The sequence below is a fragment of the Gobius niger genome (genome assembly GCF_951799975.1).
Source record: "Gobius niger genome assembly, chromosome: 2".
Classification (NCBI taxonomy): domain Eukaryota; kingdom Metazoa; phylum Chordata; class Actinopteri; order Gobiiformes; family Gobiidae; genus Gobius; species Gobius niger.
Window position 1 is genome coordinate 9,619,321 of NC_136853.1, and position 24,867 is coordinate 9,644,187.

Below are 24,867 nucleotides of genomic sequence, written 5' to 3' on the forward strand. Positions count from 1 at the left end.
GTTGTCTGGGCCTATTGGCTCAGCAGCAGAGCAGAACAAAGACTTTTTGAGTGATAATGTAAAACAACTTAAATAAGTGGGTGTTGGCAGTTTTGGTTGGTCTTGTATAAGGGTGCAGTGTCACATTCTGACCACAAGAGCTAGGAAGAAGCTTCTGTGAATAGAGGCAAAGCGTCCTCAATTCTATCAAACCCAGTCCAGTCGACGATTTAGCCTCACTAAGATTAACTGCCCACTTGGCATACAGCTAAGTTGAATTCATAAAAAAAAGCTACGGTCAATCACAAGCTCATCATAAGTTCTCTCTAAGAAAACAAATTTGTAAAATACAGCTTGACTTTGTCCAGAATTTCAGGACGCTGGCTGATGAGAAGTGCAGCACTTGAAACCAAGGCTGCTCCCACCACAGTTTGGACCCCCAGAAGAGTGCGTTTGGCCGTAGTGCTCGGCTGCAGAGGGCTCTTGACAGAATAGCTGCTCTTCACCTCCTCTGTCTCCACCTCGGTCAGGACGGAGGGGCAGAGCTCATGTAGGACTTCCAGGGCGGCTCTCTGTCCGGACTGCACCGCCCCGCTCATGTAGCCACACCAGCGGGTCGCCGTCTCCGTGCCAGCCCAGTGGATCCTGAAGAGAACAGAACTTTAAATATAGACCCAAAAGGTCTGTGTAGGCTCTCAGTCGCACTCGCATTCAAACTGTGTTATGTGGGCAGCAAAAAGACATGACAGACCCCAGTCACAGCAAATCAAGAATGTTTGAACTTTGAAACTGATTTTGGATGCACTGGAGAAGCGTGGATATTTTACTCACCCCAAATGAGCACACAAAGTCCAGCCGTATATAACACACCAGAAAAAACACAGAAAATAGCATAGCCATAGCTCCCATCTCTCAGTCACTACCCTATCATTACAGCGAGATAAACAACTAAATACCGGCCATGGCAAGCCTCGCATAGTCCAGGCCAAACAGCACTAAATCATAACACACTTTCAGGTTACTTCTCCTCTGCGCTGTCTCAGGGCAGCACTCAAACACTTTCTTCTTATTAATCCACTGTAAATACGTCCCACTTATTTCCATTTGAGAGAACTGTAAACAGAACACTCGTACCCAATGTCATAAACAGTGGTTAGCTTTTGCAACAATCACGTGACATTGTAAACCAATCCGGACACACGTGTTTCCTCTAGTAGCGGTGTTTACTGACTCTTGGAGCAATGTCCATTTTGTTCAAAAAGACCAGATATTTTAGTTTCACATTTCCCTTTTCCAACTACAGGGGTTCTTTTCGATCCCCACTTTTTTTCCCCCCCAATGTGTCTCACATCAGCTTAATAAGATTAGGCACAACAAAGTGCTGCAGCCTCTCTAAACTCATTTGCCGACCCGTCTTCAGCAATTTATTACTTCCCGCATGTCCAATTGACTTCCAACTTAAACAGTCCTATCACGCGTGTACTTTTTAATCTGTCATCTCACAGTGATCTACAGTGACTGTTGATAATGGAGCAGGCAGACAATGACTGAGTGCACACTTGGTTGACCTCTCCAGGGATTTCAATGTTAAAATAAATCCTTGAAGTCAATCTAAAAGGGCATTTGGAGAGTGCACTGTAGCTCCTGGTTAATAATAAGAAAACAATACTGATTTGGCCTTCTTTGAAGGGCAAAAAAAACTCTATATGGCATTATTTTTGTCTGAAATAGAGGTGTCCTAAATGTTTTGCTTGGACTGAGGGAGGAACACAATAGTGTTCATGTAAACAGTCAAGTCGATTTTGTTTCCCTTGTTGTGCTTGAAGAGACTAGCTTGCTCACCTTACCAACCACTAACCAGGGACCCATCTCCAGATGTGGAGCCAGGCTGATAGTCAGAATCACATGGCTGGTGGATTCACCTAGTGTACATGTTTTTAGTGGTAGGAGAAACCAGCGTACCCGGGAACATGCAAACTCCACACAGAAAGGCCCCGTTCAAATGGGAATTGAACCCGGGACCTTCTTGCTGTGAAGACACAGCTGACAGATCCATTCTGCATGTGCATTTTGATCACTATTTTTCCTCTTGTGATGTGGTGCATGTTCATGTGCGGTGTAGGAAAGGCGTTTAAAGCGACAGGTGCCTTACAGGGACTCACACAGCTCTATTTATAATGGCTGCCTACTGTTATTGTGTGTTCATTTTTTGTTTTGTTTATTATGTGTGGTTTTGGAAGCTCTGTGATGAACAGAACTGAAATATATATGAAGATCAACAACTTGTGAAAAGTCACAATCAGGACGTTTCATCTGGGCATTTAATCACACCGCAGCAGAAATGACCACGCCGCTCGTTATTTCATTGTGTGTTTTCGATGCTCCGCCCAGCCGTCCTGCAGCAGCACGTGTCAGAGAGGTGGAAGAGGGAGCAGAGGGGATCTCCTGCACAGAACAACCATCTCCACACCCTGCGCTACAGATCGCTCCTCAGATCGCTATTTTTTATCAGTCGGCCTCATAATCACAGACCAATGCGGTCAACGAGCCGGCAGTTTTGTATGATCTAAAAGAAACCTTGCTTCAGACACGAGCGCAGTTTACCACGGGCCAGCACCGCATCCTCGCAACATAATTTTTTCACAATATTTCAGCTCTATTTTCACTTAAAACAACGTGAAACTCACTCCCAAACATTCTCAATTGTCGATGTTCTTTTCTGAAGCCCCTGTTTTCAATCACAGCCCACTGAAGAGAGTGACATGAGGGAGACAGTTTCATAAAACACACCATATCTAAGTTTCTAGAAAAAAAAAAACCTGTGATTTTGATCAAAAATAGCTGCTGTTTAGCTAAGATTTCTCAGGAACCGAGGCACGTAGAACGAAACTGTTTTCACCTACAGAGAGCTTAGAGTCTCCTCTTTCAAACACATATACTGTTTCAATAGCTATAATATAGAATATGCTGTGGTGCTACAAAAATCATGAAAAATGGTCTGGATTGTTGGCACCCTACAGCTAAATCCCAAAAACAGCGCGGCACTCAATGTGTTAAGCTGCTGTAAAATGTTGACAAAAGTGGATCAAACTATATTAAGAAACGCATCTCAAGAATGAGGGCTCATAAACGTGAACAAACAACACCTCATGATGATGTAATCGGGCTGTGTCCGCTTGTGCAAGTGCATGTGTGCGGGCCATTCGGGGCATCCACACTGTTCCTCAAACGAGCCAGGACACGGCACGGTGCAGATGTCAAGTGTAATCCCACCCGAACACCAGAACATCCAGACATGAACAGACCAAAAAGCTGTGTCGCTGCATGTTGCATGATTAAAATGTTTCTTTGGAGGTACAAGGCACAATAAAAAGGGAATTCATGAAACAGGACTGGTGCATGACCGGATGCTCTTCATTCCTGTCTTTGTGCAGTGATTCGGGCCTAATTGGTTTCTCATTCTCAAGTTCTAAAGCAGCTTATAGGAAACACAATGGCCAGCTCCTTCTGTTAAAGCTTTTTTTCTTTTCTCAAACACATCTTGATCATATTATTACATTTAGTTCGGAAGAAAATACTACATTTATCTAACAGCTGATTTTAAACATTCCCTTTTATTTAAGATAGAAGGTACAAGAATACTTCCACTAATGATTAAATGTTCTATAAGTTTAGCATTCCATGGGCTCCTCACAAACAAACAAAATGGACAAATCGCTCTGTGCTTGATCAAGTCAACCATCTTGTTTGGTCGTCAGCTTTGGCCGCAGTAGCCTGCCTCAATTTGACATTTTCCAGAATCTGAAAAGCAACATTGTCAGTCTCTCTCTCTCTCTGTGATCTCCTCATTACCACCTGGGACTCCGACAGAGTGAGACCTCGTGCTCTGTCAAAGATCAACGCTGCAGCGCTATTCCCCACTGTGCCAGGGCGTTGTGCGGTGTCCACGGGCAGCTTTTGAAGAGTGTTATGCAGAAACACATAATCTAGCCATGTTGGACCCACAGCGGACGTTAGGACGCTGGAGCTGTCGATTCTTTATGGTTCTCCCAAGGTCACCGTTGAAATGAGGGGCTTTCGCATAACATGGGGTAACGGCAAGAACAGAATAGAAATGCAGCTGGATCTGGAACCACAATTTATGAGTTACATTGTCAGAGAAAGGTGTCTTTTTCATCACACCTTACATTTTCTTTTACTTGAGTTATATTATCTGGTAACAATTATAAAGTTTTGAGCCCATGGTTTGTTGGTTTGTTGACATTAGCAGATTTTTAAATGTTTTTCTAGCATGATATGATCTAAGGCATGAAGTTATTTTTCTTTGATTTTAAAATGACAATAGTCGCAGTTGAAAAGATTAGACCAATGCCAATCCCACGCTTGAATCCCTTTTAAAGATTTTATTATTCATAGTTCAAAAGATACCACTATTTTTTTTATTAAACATTATTGTTTGCACACTATCCTATTCTTTTTTCTGACTACTACTACAAATGATTTTCCCCATTCTGAAAACAGTGAAATTCTATTTTATCTTACAAACTGCGCTGTCGGAAAATCGAAATTGAACACTTAAATTGCAAGACTTGGCACATTAGCGTGTGCTTTTATTTAACCATTCTCCAATAGTTGTTTATGTGAGGTCATATATTTTAAGGGAAATTGATTTAACTTGCCTCAGCCCCTCTTTATCAGGGCATTTCTTTCTTTTGTTTGTTTGTTTCTGTTGAGATAATAATATGAATAAGTTAACTAATAAATTAAAAAAACAATCTCTGCTATATGCTACATGACTACAAATACAATTTTCTGTGACACTTTAGCCTAATATATGTCAAAATCCCCTGTTACAGAACTTGCCAATCCTGTTTTGTTTTTGTCCTAACGGTCGCACAGCGGTTAGCGCTCGTGCTTCACTGCTAGAAGGTCCGGGTTCGATTCCCACCTGGACGGGGCCTTTCTGGGTGAAGTCTGCATGTTCTCCCCGTGTCTGCTTAGGTTTCCGGTTTCCCCTACCACTAAAAACATGTACAATAGGTCAGGGTGTTTGAGAGTGCGCACGGGTGACAACGGATGGAAACTAGCCCAAGGCTACAACAGCTTGTTCATTAACTAATTAAGAAATCTTTTGTTTTTGCTTTCTCAATGTGGCGTTGAAGGTCCATGATTTATTTGAGTGGTAAAACAGAGGCCCACAGGAGGTCAAATTATTCATAGTTCCACAAGCATTGTCATTTTGTCCATCTCTTTGCCTGACCCAAGTTTCTTTTTGGTTGTCGTAAATTGAGTTCCTCAAGTTTGATGAGAAAACTAGCATTCACTGATGCGAAACCTCCGATATAATTACTTGAATGTAAAAAGCACAGAAAGATCAGTATAAAAAAATATCCAGTGTTCCTGCTTTTTGATGTTCACCATGTGAGAACGGAAGGAGATAATGGGGGACCACAATGGAAGGTGATTTTTTTTGTCTTTAGAGGCACTTTATTGTAATGGAGGCAAACACAGTCTGACATGTTGCTATATGGCATCACGTTTGGAACAATGTGTTGGAGGAGGAGCAAACACTCACCTCACATTGGTATGGCTCTATGTCAACATAGTAAAGTATTAAGAGGAAACTTGAATCAGTTTCTTGTTATGTGTTGAAATCCTAAGACGGCATCGCGTCATAGAAGGGGGCGTGGCCTCGCTGAGGGGGGAAATGCTTCATGTATCTATATTGGCTAAAACTCTTCATGGCAAATTTGACCAAGTTCGCATATGTGTCTTCAAAGCAGAAGTAGCTGTCTGCTGTTTTGGTTTTGCAAAAGTAGAAGTAAGTAAATAAAATAAAAAAAACTTTATATGTCATTGTACAAATGTACAAACAAAACAAAATTGCATTCAGGTGTTGGGTTAGTCCTGAGCCGCTTCGACTGAGCGTGCCGCCATTGTGAGCCAAACAGACCAGAATGTTTTTGGAGGAAAACCATAGCACACATAGTAAACCTGGCTGGCTGCCTTCAATGTTCCTCTGAAATGGTGGACTAACGACTGGGTTTGCCCCTGTTTCAGAGTGTGGTGTCCTGCACTGGTCAGCTCCTCCACCTCCTCCTTCCTTTTCCTCCTCCGCAGCTCCCTCAGCTCCACAACAGTCTCTCACCATCCCCTCCAGCTTCTCCGTTTTGTGTTTCCTGCAGCGCCTCTTGTGCTGCCTCCACTGTGCTTCAGGTGTGGGGGGCTCTCGGTGCCTCTTCAGTGTTTCAGAAAAACACATTTGTAGGTCTCAAATGTCAATGCAAGAAGTGAGAATTCCAGAAACACAAAAGCAGAATGAATTGTGATCAAATGGCCAAACCACCACTGCCAAACCTTCTTTGTACTTCCAGTTATCTTTATCATTCTGTAATGCAAGGTTTCAAACTTCCAGTCTTTTTCTTTCTTCTGTATTTGTCTCTACACAACCAGCCTTCCAAGACACCTCAACATACATTTTTAATCTTTTGTTTTTCTTCATAAAGTAGCAAGATTTCCTGAAGTACTGAACTATTGTATCTACACTCACCAAATGGCCGTCTCCCTCTACCATTACTTTAAGAAGCACTATGGTATTTGTGCAGGGGAGCGAGACCTTATTCCGGGTGCTGGATCCGTGTCAAGGTCGCTGTGTCCTCTTGAATCCATTTTCTCTATGATGTTTGGACGTGTATAGTGCGTGGGGGTTTTAGCGCTCCTGGTTAAGTCACGTTATGCAATGAGCCAGCTTCCCTCCTCCTGGCTCCCCGTGGACTTAATGCCATTATGGAAATCGTGCACTACCTCCGCGGCTCAGCTCGGTGTACGGTGTACGAAGCAGGACGTCAGAAATGGATTATGTGGAGGCTAGCCCATTTCTTTACTGCCGGACTAACACGGACCAGTCAAAGGCATAATCACTTCACTTAGCCATGTCAATAATCTGTAGGCACCGGCTGCTATAGCGAGGCATACCAGGTTAACAACTCAGCAGAGCACCTTTTCATTGATAAAGAGCACTCACTGCCTCTCCAACATTTACTAACAAGATATGTTTGAGTATTGCAACAATCATTTGTTTCGCCTATTTTCTTCCATTTCATTTATTTTGTTTAGGGTTCGGATGAAATCTTAAATTCTGCTATATTTCTCAAAAAAGTGTAGAATTAATTTTGTGGTTCCATTACTATATTCATATTTGGCACGGAAGAAAATTGGTGAGACCTTCTCTGAAGCGTGGCTAAACACGCATCCACAGAGCTGAGTCCTGACAGAGTCCACATAAAACTATGTGTCATTTGTGTTAGCTGGACCAATATTTACGGCTATAATCTGCACAAAGAACAAAAAAGATTAACAAATGAGGACTGTGCAATCTTCCAGTTATAGGATGAAAGAGATATAATCTGAGCCACACTGTTATCCGCATTATGGAACTTTTTATGTGAAGAAAAAAAATACAAATCCTCCGAGGCCATGCATGTATGTCCTCTCTAGTAGACATTGTTCTTATGTCTTAAGTCAGGCTGTTTACATCCAGTTCATCTAAATCGTGTTGTCCTGCACAGGACACTCAGAGCTTTCTAATAATAACCCCCAAGAAAATGTTTACCAACAACAACTAATAACAACATGTATATATATATATATGTTAAACTTAGGGTTAAATGAAAATAAGAACATTTTGAGTGACAGTAGATTCAGACTTGGAGTTGTGAGAAGATCTCTGATCACTGAGCTGAAGGCTCAGTGTCAGAACAGTACAGTGGAGGTTCAGAAGAGGAAGCATCAGCAGGCCTGGATCTGTGCTGTAGCAGGGTGCATTATGGGGGAAGAACAGGGGTTATGTGTGAGGCTTTGTTTTCTAAATCAGAGCCCATCACCGCTCTGTAACACACTCACATCCCAAGCACATGTCACACTTGAGCGGTCAGTGTCACTTAACATAAATTTACATGTATTTATTGAAGAAATGCCAAATCATAATCATAATCACTATGGAGGTGATTTTAGCCTGGAATCAAACCTTAAAAAAGAATAGAAATTATGTATTTTCCTCCCTCTACTTGCTCCAGCAATGTCCTAATGTGTAACATGAGTCAAGGCCTATTCACCACAACTGCCTCTAAAATCCTGCACTGTCACTCAAAACGTTGTTACTTCGGGCCCGAAGTGCCGTCAGGGACAAGCTTAATATAGAAACTGCAGTTACGAGTAATACCTGAGGTGGCAGTAGTGAGGATAACAACTTCTATCTAGTCCCTTTAATGTAACTTAATTTCTGGTAATAATGAATTTATGTCAGATTTATCCATACAGTAAAGTTTATCAACCTAGTGATCTCTACAATGGATACATCATAAAAGTAAAATAAATCAAAAATACATAAACCAGTTGCCAATTTGACCTTTTACTAAAAGCAGCTGTATACATGTAGGCATGGCACATTTACTTTCCATCACAGTGGCCACATAACACTCCAGGATCAATTGTTTTTTTTTAAGGTTTCTGGTAGGTTAAACTTTACAGAAACCCTGGCTGCCCCGCTCCCTCTCCTTTGCGTGAGCGTTTCCCTCACTGTTAAACCAGAGGCACCAGAGCACCGCAGACGCTTCTCATTCCCCTCACTACCCACACAATGTTTTATAGGTCTGCCTTATTATAGTGTGACTTAAGTTTCTAGTACCTGCCACAGGGCGTCCTCAGACTGGGATGGTAGTACATGAGCAGACCAGGGGCCATGACATTCACAGGGCAGCCCCCACTGTACTCCTCCTGGGCCCAGTCCTGAAACAACAAGGGAGATGTTCAGATTGATTGATTTGACTTTTTGCTCAGCAGAAATAGTCAATAATTGAAGCTCTAATCGAACATTATTTTGAATCATACAATTTTAAATATAAAGCATGTTTACAAGCCACTGTGCGATGTGAGGTGGAAGTGGCTGAGTGTGGGGTTGGAAAGGTTGGTGGATGAATCCAGCATTGTACCATTGTGTTCTTGGGCAAGACACTAGGGATGGGCAACGTTAAACGGTTCCTACTTGGAACCGGAGGCGGTATCGAAAATTTTTAATTCTTTCGGTGCCAACTTCCGGTTCTTTTTCTCTCCAAACGTCAATATATGACCCTCTGCGAGTCTTAAAAAAGCAACATGAACGTGTGCAGGGACTGAGCAGCTTCAGCGCAAATGGAGCGAAGCAAAGATATATTTCATAGATGTAGCCTAACTTATAGCGAAGCAAAGCTATAACTTGCTAAACTTCTGTAATAGAGATGGCAGAGCCGCGGTCTGCGTCAGGACTGAGCAGGACTGAGCAGGACTGAGCAGGACGTGGACTACACCGGTTGTAAAACCCAGAGCTAAACAAAATCAGTTATGAACCAGGACTAAACCAGGACTCAATAAGAAACTTGAGCTTTTAGTCAAATTGAAAAGCAAAAAAGAGCAGTGACAACAAGAAAGACGTCTTTACCTTTAGCGACAGACCCGGAGGCTGAGCTTACGTGCTCTTGTTTACAACTTTACAGCAGCTGCAGCGACAGGAATATCAAAGATTGTTTGTTGTTTGTTGAAAGTGAGCGCTCACTCTGTATTAGACATTGTTGGTCCAGTTTTGGTAAATTGTCAGTGGCAGAGTGAGCGCTCACACCATGTAAGGATCTTTGACGTGTGAAGTTGCTTTCGCTTCGTCGAACAGCGCAGTGAGTTTAGAAAAGTTTAGCTGAAAGAAAACCATGTCCTGATGTGGATCTGTCCTGTCTCTGCAGCTTAAGAGGTAATAACGTCCTTTCTTTCTTTTTATTACTGCTTAAGTGGAAATTGTGCTCAAAACACGAAGTCACAGGCGACGCTGCTGCTCCTGTGTAGCTTCTGCTGTGCCGTTTTAGGATTTTTTCCTGAACTATACTTTTTAAATACACGTTATTTTTATTGAATTAAAATAACATAGGTATCGGAAAAAGTACCGTTAAGGCACCAGAACCGAAAAGCAGGTATCGTTAAAGTACTTGGTATCGAAAAAAAATGAACGGTACCCATCCCTACAACACTTCATCCAACTTGACTACTCATTAACCCGAGTAGACCAGTGCACTTCATGTCATTTGTGTGGAAGGTCATTGTGTTTTGGGCACCTCCAAACTTGGAGTTGTCTACTCTACTACTTCAACTAAGAACCGTCATTTCAAAATGCATCATGTTCGTTTGTTTACTCTATTGTTAACGTAGGGCATGTGTCCTCTGCATTTGACCCATCCTTCCATGCCACTGGGGCAACCTGTAACTGAAATATTATTCAGCCTCGCTCATGGTCATACTTGGTCTTTAAACAGACTCCATTGTCAACAGGCCTTCATATGTAGAAGTCTTGAACAGGCAACAAAACAGACTTTTACTGTTTTAGAATATGAGACTATGCCATGAGAGGGGGACAAAAGGGTGACATTGGATTGCATTGTGCCGCTAATGGACATCTGTGTATTTTTTTTACACTGCCACGGCCCGGGATTTCATTTCCAAATATAGCAGCTCATTCCTTTAAACTGTCTTCGATGGAAAGCATAAAAACAAATAGAATACATTAGCATAATTCCCTAGACCTCGGGAAGCCTGCCTGGAGGAAGGTGGAGGTGGTGCCATTGCTCAGTAATGAAGGTGCAATCATCCGTTATACCAAGAACAATCTTACACAGGATGCAGTATGCAGTTTTAGGGGGGGGGGGCGTTTACAATTTGTCTTTGTTTGTTTTGTTCATTTTGCTTTCTCATAATGCATTTCATTGTATTGATTTTTGAATGTTGATTTAACAATATGTATTTAAAATCTGAAAAAATGCAGTTGTCTTTATTTTATATGAAATGTGCCATGTGAACAAAATTGCCTTGCCTTATCGCCAATAGAGGAGCATGGATTGGAGAGACACAGTTTGAAATAGGATTAAAAAACATGAGAGGCTAACTATAGTTATGCTTGGTGGTGAAAGTTGTGAAGGTGCATATGGACAACACAAACATAGCGGAACACTTCCTATCACAGATTCCAACAGGCATACTGAAGAAGCAGGAATATGTCTCCCAATGAACCACAATATAGGAAAGTAGCTGTCCTGCAGCAGTGATGTAAGAGTTTACTTTGCCGTGATACATTTATCTGATGCCGTTGTTGTAACCAGTCACATAGTGTGCTTTCAGGGTTGGCTTAAACCGGTCATGGTCTTTTAAAGTTATGTTGACTTCAAGGTACCATGACAAACTGTGGACCAAATAAAAGCATTTCAAATTCCGTTTTTTTCTCGCCAAGTTAATGTGAGCTACAGTCATTGATTGCAAGGCTTTACAATCAAAAAGTATAAAATAAATGTATATATATATATTTTTTTATCAACATTTTGTTTTAACAACATCTACAACGGACCACTGGATCAGATGACTTGTAATTATTTTGGGTAAAATGTACACTCTAGTATATCATGCAGCTGCCTTCACCTTCTAAAAAAAAAAGGTGTCATATTATATTGGCACAAACATTATCTACATGATTAACCCACGGAAATCAAAATGAATTCCCAGATACCTGCTCAACCTCGTGAACAGTGACTGAGACCTCCTCTCTGACTGCTTTTGGATCAAAGATCATTTCTTTTATGGGATCCTCTCTTTTACTACTCCTTACAGGTTTCCCCAGCAGCATCGAGGGATGGGTCAAATGCAGAGGACAAATCTCAACTTTAGCCCTTTGTGTGACTCGCACCATTCCTCCATTATTCGATCTCTGATTTGTAATCCAGAATGCGCTAAAAGAGGAAAAGAAAGAGTTTTGTCTGTCTGTCCTTCAGTGACACTGTTGTTTGTAGCGCTTGATATATGGCATACATTAGTGCAACATAAAACAAGCAGATTTATGATTTGAGTCCCCAAACAGCCTTTCCAATCTGGTATGTTCAGGTAAGATGCCTGGAAAGATTGCCCTGGGCCGTGTTTGCTGCATATCAGTGAAGGAAACATTACAATCTAACTGCATTCGTGAGCATTAGGGAGAAATTATATTACAATTCAGAGCAATGGGGAACACATGTAGACATTCTGATTAAAAATGAGTCTGACCTGGTTATGTCTAATGTGCTTTTGTGTGCAAAATTAAATTGGATGGGGACAAGGTAAGCCCACAGATACAGCAGATACAGAGGAGTTTTCTACTAGAAATTCACAGTGTATTCTTTTATAAAGTTTATAAAGTCATATGGAAATGTGAAACAGGTGGATTGTAAAGCCACTATGTGGAATAGTCCACATTGTGTGCTGTTGTCACAAGAGTAAACACACTGTCATGTGCAGTTTTTGTATTTCCCTGAAAGCCAATTTTAGGTTTGTTTTTGTTAACAAATATTTTCGTATAGGTATTGACAAGGATGGATGGTGAATCTGAGCCGATGTAGCCCCCACAGTCCTGTCATTTTTAGATTTTTTTAGAAGTTATGCATGCTCCAAGCAAAGTGTAAAAAGTAAAGTTTATATAAGTCCTAGTTGCTTTTGTGTTCAAACTGTATTCTCTCAGATTTAAGTACAATAGCCTCAAACCATGTACACTGTTTTTACTCACTTTGTCTTCGTAGTGGATAAAAGACTCAGCTTCAGGTCCTAGGTATTGCACCAAGCTGGAAACCACTGCTTTTCTTCTCTCTGCTGTCTGCAGAACACAAAAGCACAATGTCACAATGAGCAGCATATTTGAGGCCACATATGCCAGTCATCCAATTTTAATAATAAACACATAATTCATGTACGCGCATGTACATGCGTTTTTGCTGTTCACAACTGGAGGAGATTGTTCTGCGGACCTGCCTTTGTCTCCAGTGCACCAAGGAGTCCACCCTGCGTAATAGATCCACGTATATTTCCAAGAACGCTATCACACCGTTAATGTTAAAGTTGATCTTGATTATCAGGCAGACGCCCCTGACACAACACTTAAATTAACTTTATGCTCTGTCTGCTCTTGTTCTTTGGGTTCAGCCACGCGCACGTCGCTGTATCAAAAGTGCACAATAATAACTGTATATTTTTGTTCAGCGAGTGGGACTATATATAATCAGCTTTACTTCAGCTCATTGATCGAACCTAGTGAAAGACTGTAATAATGGCCCAAGAGTCAGGCTCAACCCGACTTCTGCTGTCGCCGAGCGTGCTCTGATGTTAAGTTATACTTTATTCATCTCTGTAGAGAAATGTGTTCTCTGCATTTGACCCATCCTCAATGTCAATGTAACCCTGGTAACCGGTGTCATCACTCCACACTCACAATAGCAGTTACTTAGTCAGCCTCGTGGTTAGTACTGGCCGAAGGTTGTATTGTAGATTCACAGTGAGGTATGACCAGTGGAGAGAACCATAAAACAGAACGACAGACAAGGGAGTAAATCCAAAAATCCTCTTCTCTGTGATCTTTATGGCAATGTGCAAAATTCAGGAACTTGACGTGCATCTTTTACATTTTTTTTTTTTACCTGTAGTGACTTCTAACATTTTTTTCTAAAAAAGGCCACAGCATGTTGCTTGCACTACGCACAACTGGAGTTGGTTGGACAGACAGGTCAACTTGATGTTTGTTTTCTTTTGTACGAAAAAACATTGAGTATGGGCTTCTGTGATACTGATCTGATGGTTTATCATTAGAGGCACATTCTCTGACAAAATAATTGGCTGCTTGAAAATTGGACACTCCAGTGATGAGCTATACCTCTACGTATAACTGGGCGACAGTGGCGCAGAGCGGGTCGTCTCATGATCAGAAGGTCGCTGTCGTTGTGTCCTTGGGCAAGACACTTCACCCACATTGCCCCCAGTGTCTGCGTACATTGGTGTATGAATGGGTGAGTGGATCCTTGCTGTAAAGCGCTTTGAGTGCCTAATGTAGGTGGAAAAGCGCTATATATGTTGAGACCATTTACCATAACTCTCTTGATATAGTTTAGTTTTTCCTCTATCGCACTCCTCAACTTGCTCCAAGCAGTGTAGTGTTGACACAACTGGTGTGAAGTTCTATCACAATCCCACAGTGGGAAATGACAGCTGACGATACGTAAAAAACAAAATATTGATTTTGCTTGATTTGATTTGCTATGCATGACTAAACATGTTTTTGCACAGGGATGGACAAAAATGCTTTTACCCTCAGGCCACTGTGGCTAAAATGATGCAAAAAGCATGTGCCATTTGAGAATTTGAAACACTAACAGCACAGCACAAAAAAATATCAGATTTGCACCACTCGTAATACAAGCTGTTTCTAATGATAAACCAGGTGCGTAGTGCTAGGGTTAGAGGGGGGGGGGGTTCTGTGAAACCTTCAGCTATTTTCCACTACTGTGGGGGGCGCACGTGCTGGTGTTTTGATCACGTTTCTGCGGCGTGGAGTTTTCCCCATGCTCTTTAATACTGGCGCTAGAGCGGGGCCTTCGATATATATTCGGGACTCGGGACTTTAACTCAGAGTGGGAGAAATAGTTTGTAGTTTGTCCTGCGAGCGCTTAGTGAGATGCATGAGGCTGCACGCGATGTCAGTGTAAACAAGAGGCGAGCGAAGGGGAAGCAGCAAAGAGCACGTCGTAGTCAGAGTTTTTTGTTGCACACCACGCCTCAGCCGACCCCTTTTTTTCTCTAAACAATGCCCTCAGGCTGCCGCACACAATTGGTTGTACGCAAGATACAAACTTCATCTTGAGCAACGCTGTTGAATGCCAGGTGGGAGATCGGAACCTCTAATTTACTTGCCAAAATAAACTAAAAATCTTTCAGCATTTGGTTACTATACTGTGAATGTCAAGCCATTGTCTTGTGTTAAATCAGTATTTTGCTTACACTCGAATGAAAGAACAGAGTGTAGCTTACAACCGAGGAATGTTTTTAGGCCCCAAACCCACACTGTCAGAACGATATGTCTGCCTAACCTCAAAGTTCAGTGCTCCTCCATGCTGCAACATTTTTTTCTCTCGGTTTAGGGCCATGTGGTGCATCATAATTATTTAGAACGAGATGCAGCCCAGCACAGCGTGAAGAAAACAACAGAGTAAATGGGATAAGGTCAGCAATGGCACAAGAACAACAGAGGAATGGTTGATATTATTGTTTTAAAGTGAGCAAACATGAAAAACAGAGGCCAATCAGGGACAAAGGGGAATATTCATGGTGTTTGTTCTGTAAAGCAGATGGCAGTTATGTTTGCAAATTACTATTTTTAATTAAAAGAATGTGAGATTTATTTATGATTTATTTTCCTTTTTTTGTGCCATTGTCATTAAAACACATTCACAATGTAGCAATTTTCTTTGGTGGATTGGCTGCAAACAAAAGACTGAATGATAATATACACCAAAAAAGCATCAATTTATGCACATTGGAAAATTTTCCAAGAATCTGGAATAGACAAATCTGAAATTTGAAAACAATGGTATGAACAAACAAGCTGGCCAACAAGTCAGACATTGTAATCAAAAACAAGATGAAAAAGTCGTGCACATTGATTGACAGTGCAATAACTTCTGAAAGGAACACTTCAGTTAAAGTTTGTGACAAACTGGAAATTGAAATCACGTTGCAATGTGGGGAATGAACACACTCTGTAATTAGCGTGGCCCCCATCATACTCAAATTGAAATGAAAAATATGTCAATCGTTTGTGCTACGTTTGTGATGTTAAAATCTTCGTTTGTGCTGTTATCGTTTTTGAGATATTGATGATTGATTTTTACATGCAGTGTGTGTTGCCGTGCGCCTCTGACACGTGCGCACGCCTCAGAGGAGGACGAGGGTGAACACCTCAAGGCTCTAAAGTTTGTAATAGTTTAAAAACCGAACCAGCACATACGGAAATCTTTACAGCACAAAACAGCACAGATGTAGAGGAAGCGGTGACGCCATTTTTATAATGAGCAGGATGACCTCAGATCTGACCAAAAACACAATCATTAATATCTCACACGGTCACAGCACAAACCAAGGTTTTTACAGCACAAAACAGCACAAACGATTGACATATTTTTCATTTCAATTTGAGTATGATGGGGGGCCAGGTTCACGCTAATCACATTACCAGGTGTCATTGCTGGCTTGTTCAACATCCAGAAACATAGACATGATGTATGCATTATGTGTGCGTACATTTTGGAACCTAAGGTGCTAAAGCTATCAAATTCCTTCCAAATTCCAAGTGCGGGGTCAGTGCGGCTGAGTTTGTAAGTAGTACCTTACTGTACTACTTTATCTAATGCTTGGCCAAGTGTGGAGTCTATAATGCAGTGCAGGCTGTGGATGTAAATTAAAACAATACATCAGCATTGCACTGAAAACAACTGAACCAGTGACATGAAAGAGTGCAGCGCCGTGAGTGGAATGCACACAAAGGAAGGGACCAGACAGAAAACCCTTTACCTTGGTGGACCCTTTTAGGCGAGACAGGGTGCTCACATCCTAGTGTTTCACAACATGGACACCTATGGGGACTTTGCATCTGCCAAAAACAAACTTTAACGCATGGTTCCAAATAATAACAGAGTTTCTACAAATATATCTCAGGGAGGTGATGGTTTACGTTCTGCTCAACTTCAAAGTTTACACATATTGTTTTCAATCAAAGTGCGGCAGAACCGTGAAGGTGCATAGCTACATGCTCTGTTGGGAGGAGTCAAATCTGCATCGTCGATGCTTTCTTTGCTATCTATCTTTTTGCTGATAATTTCACTTGTCTTACAAACAGCTAGCTAGGGCTGTGCAATTAATCAAAATTAAATTAAGATAATAATAATTAAATTAAGATAATAATAATTTAATTAAGATAATAATAATAGATAAACATAATTAATATCGTACTCATATTTTTAATACCTAACTCTTGAGATAATGCCACTGTTAAGTGCTCACCTTGTGAAAGGAGAACAGCGGTTTAGAAGAAAAGTCTAAAACTCTTCTTCAGGAGCAGATCTCAACGGAGCTCAAAGCAAACTAACAATTATGTCATGCCACTGTGATGATTGTTTCTGTTCTCTTCGCATTTCACGAGCTAAAGGCTCAGGCTTTGGTCCGACAGAAAAACATTAGCGCTGTGTGATGATGTCATCAGGCCGCGCGGCTCTGTTGGACAGGTGTGAGGGCTGGCCAGCAGGGTGCAGGTATCTTCTCAAAAGAAAAGAGATTTCAATTATTACTAAAATAATCGTGATTATTATTTTTTCTATAATCGAGCAGCCCTAGAGCTAGCACGTAATGTTTTTAAGCCTCATTTGAACTACTTTGCCTCTGTCAACATGTCATGTGATTGCAACAAATGGCAAGTATTCTAAATCTTGTTCCACTGTTGTTCCTTTAAATATACCCAGATGCACATTCAGTCTTTCTCCTTCTACGACAACATTTAAGCCACCATTTTTAGCCAGTGGATAACAAATCAATTTTGCAATCTTGGGTTAAGGGCTTTGAAAATGTGGATAACACTTCTGAGGGTTTAAAAGCTCCAAAAGGTCATTTCTTGTCGAAATACGGCTCTTCGATAACGATGCTCGTACCTCTTTGGTGGTCCAGTATGTCGCCTGCTGTCCACAGAAGAAGCCCACCAGAGCAGGGTTCTCGTTGGGGCTGGTGGCATCGAAGGTGACACAGAAAGGACAGCCGGTAGACGCTCCGGTGACAATCTCCCCTGAGAATCCTCTGTCTCTCCAAAAGGCCTGCAGACAGGAGCATCAGATTCACACAGACTAACACAGCACAAAATCACTCCACACATTAAGACATTCCAGCCCGGGCTGAAGAAAACACACCTGGGCTTTATTTAGAGTTAATGGAGTGTAGCGTAATCACCTGAAATTAAACGATACCACGGTGAAGGTTACCGTGAATGTCATGTATTTTCATTCTCTGGGAAAAATTATAGGTAAACCGGCAGGGAACAAAGTTAATGTAGGACAAATAATCAGAAACTTTTTTCAGTAGATAAGCGATATGGGGGAAGAAATTTAACTTCTATTATTTTATATCATCAGATTTAAATAATGCTTTTACACACACGCACACACACACACGCATTAGTCACTCCTCCAGTTTGGGGGTCACTGCCCCAACTGCTCCAATGACCACGGGCACCACTGATGCCTTCGTCCTCCTGGCCTTCTCCAGCTCTTCTCTGAGCCCCTGGTATTTCTCTAGTGTCTCTTTTTCCTGATGTTTCAACCACAGCGGCTTTCTTATGGTCTCTGTCCACCACCACAATGTCTGGTTGGTTTGACATCACCATTCTGTCTGTCTGTATCTGGAAGTCCCACAGGATCTTGGCCCCCCTTAGACCTTGGGCATCCACACCTTACTCATTCCACTCTCTCTCTCTGCATGCTCAGCCGAGGGAGCTACGAGCACCAGGCTCCAAGGCCAACTGCAGGCAAACCTCTGCCCTGGAATCTGGACACTGGAAAAGATCAGACCAGACTCCTGGCTCGACTCCCTCCCTCGAACTCTGAATACCATCTGCTCTCTTCAAACCCATGCCTGCTGTAAGGAGATTGTTGCTGATTTCCATCACCATCTACTGTGTCTGTGTCTGCGCACTGGTGTTTCCAGAGTTGGTCTTGTGGAAAAGGAAAAAATCACCACGAAGAAGACCACACAAGACCAAGCTGAACAACCTTTGACACACTGCTGCGGTGATGTGAAATTTTGGGACAACATCTCTCAAACAAGGGAGGGCATGGGGTCTGGAGGAGACAGAGACAACATGAACTCGAGACTGTCCATTTGGGCACATGCCAGCTACAGTGACCCTACAATGTGGTTGCGGGGCCTGGTTGCGAGCAAGAAGAGAGGAAACCTTTTGCACTTATAGCGCTCTTTATAAGATCTGTTTTGATGCACGCTTAGACATAAAATTCCAAGTTCCAGCACAAGTCTATCACACGCTACAATGCAATGAGGAAGAGCGGAGCCTCGTCGGTCCAACAGAATGGGTTTAAATTACGCATTTGGTGACATGTCGAACTAAGCTATAATAATTAAGGTCAAATTTCATGCCTCACATTGCAGGGTTGCAACATTTTTAAATTGTATACAAATTATTAAAACAGAAGTATAAGCATGAATTGCAAAAAAATTGTAGTGGGAACATTTATTTTATTACAACTCTCCAGATAACAACAATAGTCCAAGTAAATGTCAGTAAATGGTTGCAAACAATTAAAAGATAATAAGCTTCACTCTTGATCATATAGTGATCTAATCTAACAGACTGGTTAGAATTGTTTGTGCTCAAAATGTTTGTTTTTTCTTTGTAAATCAATCACATTTTTTTTATTGCCAGAAATGTTTTTTGTTCTATTATTTATTGCAAGGTGTTTGGTACCGGTCTACACAGTGTGTGACCTCACAAAGGACAACAGTTTTACTGTGAGCTCATGCCTGGTTTTGGAATAGCAGTTCCAGTATGCTCTCTTCTTCTCTCCAAACAACATTTCAGGTTCTAAATATTTGAGTACTAAAGCTTTATTTACTTTTTTTTTTTTTTTTGTATATGCATGCCACACTGTCCTACTGTCTCTCTCTCTCTATCTCTTCAAGACTTTTGGCTGGTCACAAGACTGATCATGTTCACAATAATCAGGAAAACGTTTATCCAAACAAGGTCTGGAAAATCTGTATTTGATATGCCGCGTTATCGAGCTAGTATTATTTTGATATAAACTATGAAATTCTGAAAAGAAGCAAACTATCTTGATAAAAATGAATAGTTGAGTCAGAGACTCTTTCTAAGCACTTGTTAAACAGTGAGACTCTAGTGCTGACATGCTATGCATAAATAATAATAATTTGATACTTGAACTTGAATGATAATAATTTATTCGCTTCACTGTATTGTGAACGCTTACAGGCCAAAGTTGAAAATAACTGTTTGATATTAATTGTTTCGGACTAAAAGGCCTCTGGCAACGTGTTGTAATTAATGGGGATTGTTTTAAAGATTGCATATTCTTTGGGGAGATGTGATCACATGACAGGACAACTTCCTGTCCCCAATATAGTTGACCACTAAAGATCTGTGTTCTACGTGTCATTAATAATAAATGTGTTGAGGTGAAAGGTGAGTACAAGGGGAAAATGTGATGACTCGACAGATAAAGGTTTGGTTTTACATAGAAATTCCACAACAGTACGTCAGCACGTCCCTCCTGCACCTCATCTTCTGTTCCCCATTGTATGAGAAATTCACTGAGCAAGTCATATGTTGAGGCCTGTACTGATGGATGTACCAATGGGTCTTGGGTGCTTCATCCATAGTGGCTCGCACTCACTGACATTCCTTACAGCTAGTGTATTAACTCAGAGTACTGGGTGAACTTTTGTGTCTTAAATCTGCCTTTAGTGATTTGTTGGTGTTGTCATGACAGTTAACTCTGCAGTAAAATGTGCATACATTTCTGATATTGCCACATCTTCTGACATGCTTTAGCATTACTTGTTGACCTGCCACTAAACATTTGTCAATGACTGAGAGCGTAAAACACTTGGATTTGTTGATGTTTTGTTGCAGATACAATTACGATTGAATATATGAAACATCATTTATGTAGAGCCACAGACAGCGGGGTCTGAAGGCCATTCATAAATTCAATTCTCAACTCATCCCGAGGCTCACGCCTGTCTTGTGTCCTGATCTCCTCCTCAAACAACCATCCCAAACAATTTCCCCTGCTCTCCATCTACACCCAGGGGTCCAGGCAAGGCCATTACACTGTGTCCACACCACTCGTAATGGCAGTTGAGATGAGAATGGCAGGGCTGTGGAGAGTGTTGCACAGTCACAGGTGAGTAGAGCAGCAGATGTGGGAAAAGCTGCCCAGGGCCCCCCCTCAGGGCTCTGGATCTGAGTGGGACAAGCTGCTGTTCCCTGCTGAACGCAGAGCAGCCAACACATGGATCACAATGCAGGCATTTTGCTGAACACGCAAGCACCAAAGCACATGGGGGAATGATGGTCCACTAAACTCTGCCTGCACCCAGCTTAGGCCACACATATGTTGGCAGCCATCTGCTCTGGCAACTCTTCCGTTTGCTGCAGCAGTATGATGCTGGGCTGGAGTGATTCAGGTGTTAAGAAGATGTGTAAATCTAATGTGGGCACATTAGTGGCAGAGTGGTTAGCGCTGTAATCTCAAACATGAGATTGTAGGGTCAGCACTGGGCTAGCCAACTCTAAATGCCAAGAACAGCTTGGCGTTGTAACACAGATTAAAACCTTTAAAAGCCTAAAACGCTACAGTAGGCCATGATGCATTGCCTAACCACGGACAAGTGTTTTGCCCAAAGACACGGAACACACTGATGGAGCTGCGATCAAACAGCAAACCTTTTCACTTTTATTATGTTGTTGTTTTAATGTTACAATTGCAGGCGGCACCATTATTTCCCGGCTTGATGTCTCCTTTTAGTCAGGTTGTATGGTTCGCTGTTTTTCCTCGTCCCATTATGGTCATCTGTGAAAATAAACTTATCTACAGTTCATTGCCCGGAGACCCTTTCCTAGACACTGTGCAGGCTCCTGTTCAGCAGTACCTGGAGCAGTAATGTGTATTTTATATGATCGGACAGTATGGACCCTCAAGCCGAGCGCATGCCTGCAGCCTCACTGGTAAGCTTGTGCATGAGGCTGTACGAGAACGAATGACCAGAAACCACAGCTAAGTCTGTCCCGTCCTGGTCAATTTACAGATTTGCAGGCAGGACTTCAACTGAGGTAACTATACAACTGAGGCCTATAGACAGTACACTACTTGGCAACTAACATGCAACTCATGACCACCTCAGAAATACGGTTTACTTTTATTCTTACTGTAGGAAACATTTCTTGCATATGTATATTTGACATATTATATAAATACATTTGCTGTATTCATCTTTGATTGCTGTCAGCCTCTGTTTAGGTACCAATTTGACATACAGCATGAAGCTTCTGTGTTAGATTTGTTGAATTCTGCCAGACATTAAGCGCATGGACAACACCATGATCCTTTTATCTTCCCTTTGCTTGATCTGTTAAGAAAACAACAAAAAACAATATTGTAAGAATCTGTAATTCAAATTAAAAACTCGAAAGTATTTTATAAGTATTATGCATGAGGGCAGCAATTTGAACATGAGCCACAATCTCTTTGATGTTCACCTCGTTTGTGAGTTTGTCAAATGTTTCTATATGTTTCATCGTTGTGTATGCACAGCACATAGAGTGACCTTTTTGAAAAAAAAACATAGATTATGGAAAAAGAAACATTCTAGCAAATCTTTTATACTGAGTAGTCCAAGAGCTTTGTGCATTACCTTGAGAGTAATGACAAAAGACAGTGAGAAAACAGAAATACAAAGGCATGAAGGCATATACTGTATATGAGTATATAACATACTTACTTACCAAGGGCAACCACACGGTCTTTTGACTCTAATCGATTGATAATTGCAGTCCTCTTCTCCACACAAAACTGCTTTAGTGTTTTTAGACAGTAGGTAAAAGGTTGTGGATGCCACCATGCGGAAATTCATGAATTTGAATAGGCGGGAAATCTTGGAGAAGTTATTCCCCGACAGCAGAATGTTGGTTAACAACATGACATCTCCGTCTTGCATCATGTTTCAGTTTTGGCTGACTGTTGAAGCTCCATAATTTATGTCCATGTGGGCAAAACTATATGGACAAAAAAAGGGTTAAAAAAATGTTGCTTCACACATATACCATTTTAGTACTTCCTCTGGTAAACACAGCTGTACCTCGTGGATGTATCTTTACAGAAAAAGTGAACGGCCATCACACTCAGTGAATGTGCTACGGTCACTGTAGTGGCATTTAATGAGAGGCAATTGGAGGAAAGTGGCCGTCTGGAGCAAGCTTTTGTTGTACACTATACATGCTTGCTGGTTTATAAGGTCACTTTCAACAACCACTCGGGAATGGCGGCTGCTGACTGTCCTTCAAAATTGTAGAGTGTGAGGGTGACCTATGCCCGATCGCCATGGTTATCACATACCAAGAGATGAGCAAAACCCCCAGACCATTTCATGGCATTGGAATTTCTTCACTTCCTGTCCTGTGAATGGCTGATCAGTCAGAACTAACAAACACAGTTCAGGACAAATGAAAACTGTGATGATCTTATCCTTTAGACCTCACAACCAGAGATGAGAACTCTCTATTGACCTTCGAATTGGACTAAAGACTGAATCTCAAACATCCGATTTGAGTAATCAGCCAGTTCTTTAATTCATGGACAGTGAGAATGAACTCAACCAATCTGTTCTAATGATGAATTTTTCCCAAGGTCAACAAAGTTGCAATGTACATACATACTGTCCAAATGTTGGTAATGCATTTGGAAAGTTTGTGATGTTGTTAATGTGTTTATTACAATAGAAATGTATTTCCTGAATTCTCTCCCAAGATAAGCCTTCCTCCCATCCCACCGTGACTTAGGCCCCAATCATATCAAGTTACGACTGAATCGATTGGTCGAGTCCCGCGGAGACAAAGGGGCCGCTCCCGGTATAAAGAACGGGTACAGGAAGCAGTTCGGAGTTCGAGTTTTTTCCTTGTGAGTTGTCTTCACCCAGTTCATCCAGAGAGACGGTGAAGGTGAGACGGCAGGAAGGGATAAGCACATAGCGACCTCCCCCCCTGAACTCTGACCTCTCTTTGTCTCAGATGGACCACAAGAATCTTTAAGTTTGAGCCCGTCATTTGACATGATTTAAAACTATCAGTTACTTCTTTTAAGAATATTTGCATTTTTCTAGGTTATCCTGTTTGCACTTTAATATTTAATGCCGTCTGTTATTTGATTTTGTTCATTTAACCGCCATAAACCACAGTTTGCTTTGGTAATGTCTGTGGTCATTATTTCAGACTAAGGGTCAATGTGTATCGTTCAAGCCTCCTATTCTTACTTTTATTTTGTCCGCTTTTTCGAAGTGGTGCCACGTCCAATACAGCTTCTTCCAGCCTAAGGAAGTTTGTCGACCAGCAAAGCAAAATGCATTTTATACAATCAATGAGTGAAAAGTGAGAGATTCGGGAAATAATGGTGGTACATAATCTGAATCATACGGGTACTACTAAAGCTCCTTCTCCTTCAAACTCTATTCTGGAAGTAAAAACAGAACAGCAAAATATAAGATAAGATAAGATAAGATAAGATAAACCTTTATTAATCTCACAAAGGAGAAATTCACTTGTTACAGTCGGCGTTACTTCACAGTCTTATTGTACAGTCTGACAGCAGTGGGGATGAAGGCTTTGCGGTAGCGCTCCGTCCTGCACTGAGGGTGTCTCAGTCTGCCACTGAGAGAGCTGCACAGCTCTTCTACAGTCCCGTGCAGTGGGTGGGAGGTGTTGTCCATGATGGAGGTGAGCTTGGCTAACACCCTCCTGTCCCTCACCTCCTCCACAGAGTCCAGGGGGCAGCCCAGGACGGAGCTGGCCCTCCTGACCAGCTTGTTCAGTCTGTTCTTGTCCCGCTCTGTGCTGCCCGGGGCCCAGCACATGGCAGCGTAGTGGAGAGCAGAGGCCACCACAGAGTCGTAAAAAGTCCTGAGCAGAGGCCTGCTCACTCCGAACGACCTCAGTCTCCTCAGAAGGTGGAGGCGACTTTGGCCCTTCTTGTACAGGGCGTTGGTGTTGTGGGACCAGTCCAGTTTATTGTTGAGGTGAACACCCAGGTACTTGAAACTGTCCACCTCCTCAATGTCCTCCCCCTGGATGTTCAGCAGTGTGTGCGGTAGTGGCTTCCTCGTGAAGTCGATCACCATCTCCTTCGTCTTACTGATGTTCAAGCACAGGTGGTTGCGCTCACACCAGTCCACAAAGTCTAGGAT

At 41.9% G+C, this 24,867-nt stretch overlaps 1 protein-coding gene across 1 annotated transcript in view; it reads right to left on the minus strand.

Annotated features, from left to right (window-relative positions):
* Positions 1-280: 280 nt before the first annotated feature.
* The window catches only part of LOC306982970 (putative flavin-containing monoamine oxidase A), a 100,647-nt gene continuing 76,060 nt past the window's right edge, over positions 281-24,867 (minus strand). The window contains exons 9-12 of the mRNA XM_079582612.1: positions 17,538-17,696; positions 12,581-12,667; positions 8,666-8,766; positions 281-624 (exon numbers count right to left, since the gene is read on the minus strand). Of these exons, the coding sequence (XP_079438738.1) occupies positions 306-624; positions 8,666-8,766; positions 12,581-12,667; positions 17,538-17,696 (666 nt within the window). The 3' untranslated portion in view covers positions 281-305. The remainder of the gene's footprint in view (positions 625-8,665; positions 8,767-12,580; positions 12,668-17,537; positions 17,697-24,867) is intronic.